The sequence below is a fragment of the Penaeus monodon genome, chromosome 30 (assembly GCF_015228065.2).
Source record: "Penaeus monodon isolate SGIC_2016 chromosome 30, NSTDA_Pmon_1, whole genome shotgun sequence".
Lineage (NCBI taxonomy): Eukaryota > Metazoa > Arthropoda > Malacostraca > Decapoda > Penaeidae > Penaeus > Penaeus monodon.
In genome coordinates this window covers 32,032,721-32,034,950 of record NC_051415.1, presented here as the reverse complement: position 1 = coordinate 32,034,950, position 2,230 = coordinate 32,032,721, and the positions used below count along the sequence as shown (strand labels likewise).

Genomic DNA, 2,230 nt, shown 5'->3' with positions numbered 1-2,230 from the left:
TTATGCACTAAACCCTACGATCAGTGAAAAAAAGGATCAACTCTCCAGCACACACGTGAAAATCCCTAAAACGTATTCAGTTAATGAAGAAAACCCTGTCATTAATGGCCGCCTAATAGGGTGTGATTTGGCACCTACTTGAAAACGGCAGAATAATGGGCCACATCGCAAAGGTTCTCACTCCTAATGGCCCTCAGCTCCGGTGGCGTGAAGCCTTTGTTTGGCCACATATTTGATCTCTTAAGAGGTTGTTGATGTTTTATGGTACCGCTAAAAAAAAATGTTTGTGGAGAGAAATGTATATTTTTTCCATAAAGACCAAGAATAACTGTGCGTAGATTATGGTTCAAATGATAATTTCTTCGTGCTATTTTCTTTGCAATTGAAAAACCAGAGCGCCATAACTAATTCTACTTTTCATATCATGTAACATATAGTTCCTTGTCTCTTTATCTATTTTTTTCTTTCTCCATATCTATCTCTGTATAGGTCTTTCTAGCATGCACGCCAAAGCTTCCCCGACAACCTATGAATAAGTAGATTACACACCTGTGACAAAGGTAATGAGATTCCTTGACCCCGCCTACAATACTGTGTTACTCCGATAGATGTCGCCGAATATTTTACGGCATTCTCATGTATTCAGTGAATTTTCAGGTGTTGCAGAATGTGTGTTTTATTTCCATGATTGATATTTTGCAACATACACATAATCCATCCTCATGTTATAGTTTCAAGGCGCGCAGTTATCTTTAATCCATGCTATACTTGCTATAATTTGTAAAATGGAAAGCTGATATAGTAGAAAAGGTAATAAGACAGAATAGATATTTTATAATGCGTTTTTGATATCATTCTCATTATCAGTTTTAGGACATTGTTAGTGATGTTATTACCGGTGCATCTAATATCATTATCGTGATGTAAACAGTATCATTGTTGTCAGTATCTATATTTGTATCACATTTGCGTTATCAACTGGACCAAATATCAAATACTCCTACAGCAAAAGCCATACCAGTGTCTGAAAGCAATTTAGAGCCTAAGCGGTTTTCACGGACTCTTAGATTGAAGCGGCTCGAGCAGGCCTCCCGACGGAAGCTGATTAGAAACTCGTTGTAACTCCTTAGCTGGCGTATTAAGGGCAAAAGAACTACATGTATGTATGGGGAGATTTGCAGAAACGTAGGTGTGCTTAATGGACGTGATATTATTTTTTTTTTTACATATCCTTCATTCCTGGATAATATACTTAATCGCAAAGGTTCTAAAAATGTTAGCTAATGCCAATATCATTTTACATTCCACTGTTACCTTAGTATTATTTTTCTAGTGGTATTCAATGTCATGGTGATTGTCTACATATTGCCATGATTATGTTATTGTTTGCTTGTTCTAAAGTTCAGCACGAATCGCCTCTGATTCCTCATTTTGAGAGGTCTGGTCCACTAATTGGTCTGCTTTCGCTCTGATTGGCGGAAAACCACAGGTGGGGAGGTATATAAGGCCGGGCATGACCTCCTTCGACATACCTGTCCCAGGACACAACAAACATGGACCAACTCTCAGTGATGAACCTCCAGCCTTTGGCGTGTGCTTTCAGCCACCCATGGGCGCCGTCCGTCAGCCCTCCTCCCGCTCACAGCATCACGCCCTCACGGATGTCCCACAAGGCCAAGGCCTTTACCATCGACGCCCTTCTGGGACTTGACACCCAAGAGGATCTTCCTGCCCCAACTGCCTCCCCGCCTGCATCTCCGATCTCCCTCCTTCAGCAGTCCTACGACACCTCTCTCAGGGACGCTCCCGGAAAGATCAAGCGACATCGTACAGTGTTCACGGATTCGCAGCTTCAGCGACTGGAGGAGGAGTTCCAGCGGCAGCAGTACCTGGTGGGCCCCGAACGGCGCTACCTGGCCAGCCAACTGGAGCTGAGTGAGCTGCAGCTGAAAGTGTGGTTCCAGAACCGACGCATCAAGTGGCGCAAGAACCAGCTGAGCGCGACGCAGGATCGCGACGCCTGCACGTCTCCTCCGGCGTCGCAGTAGGAGGATGGCGGAACTGCTGCTTCTTGCGTGGACACGGAAATCCCAGTGACGATTCTGAACCTGCCTTACAACGCTCTAGTCTAAATAAATAAATTCTCTATGACACTGAACCTTTGTTTACATCTCCAGTGATATTCTAACGATAGAAGATTAGCTCTGAATAAAGCAACCAACATGAAGAG

The 2,230-nt window shown here is 43.5% G+C and overlaps 1 protein-coding gene across 1 annotated transcript; it reads left to right on the top strand.

The window, feature by feature from the left end:
- Positions 1-1,553: 1,553 nt before the first annotated feature.
- On the top strand, positions 1,554-2,048 carry LOC119592319 (homeobox protein notochord-like). The gene has a single exon (XM_037941147.1). The coding sequence runs from the start codon at positions 1,554-1,556 to the stop codon at positions 2,046-2,048; it is 495 nt and encodes a 164-aa protein (XP_037797075.1).
- The last annotated feature ends 182 nt before the right edge of the window (positions 2,049-2,230 follow it).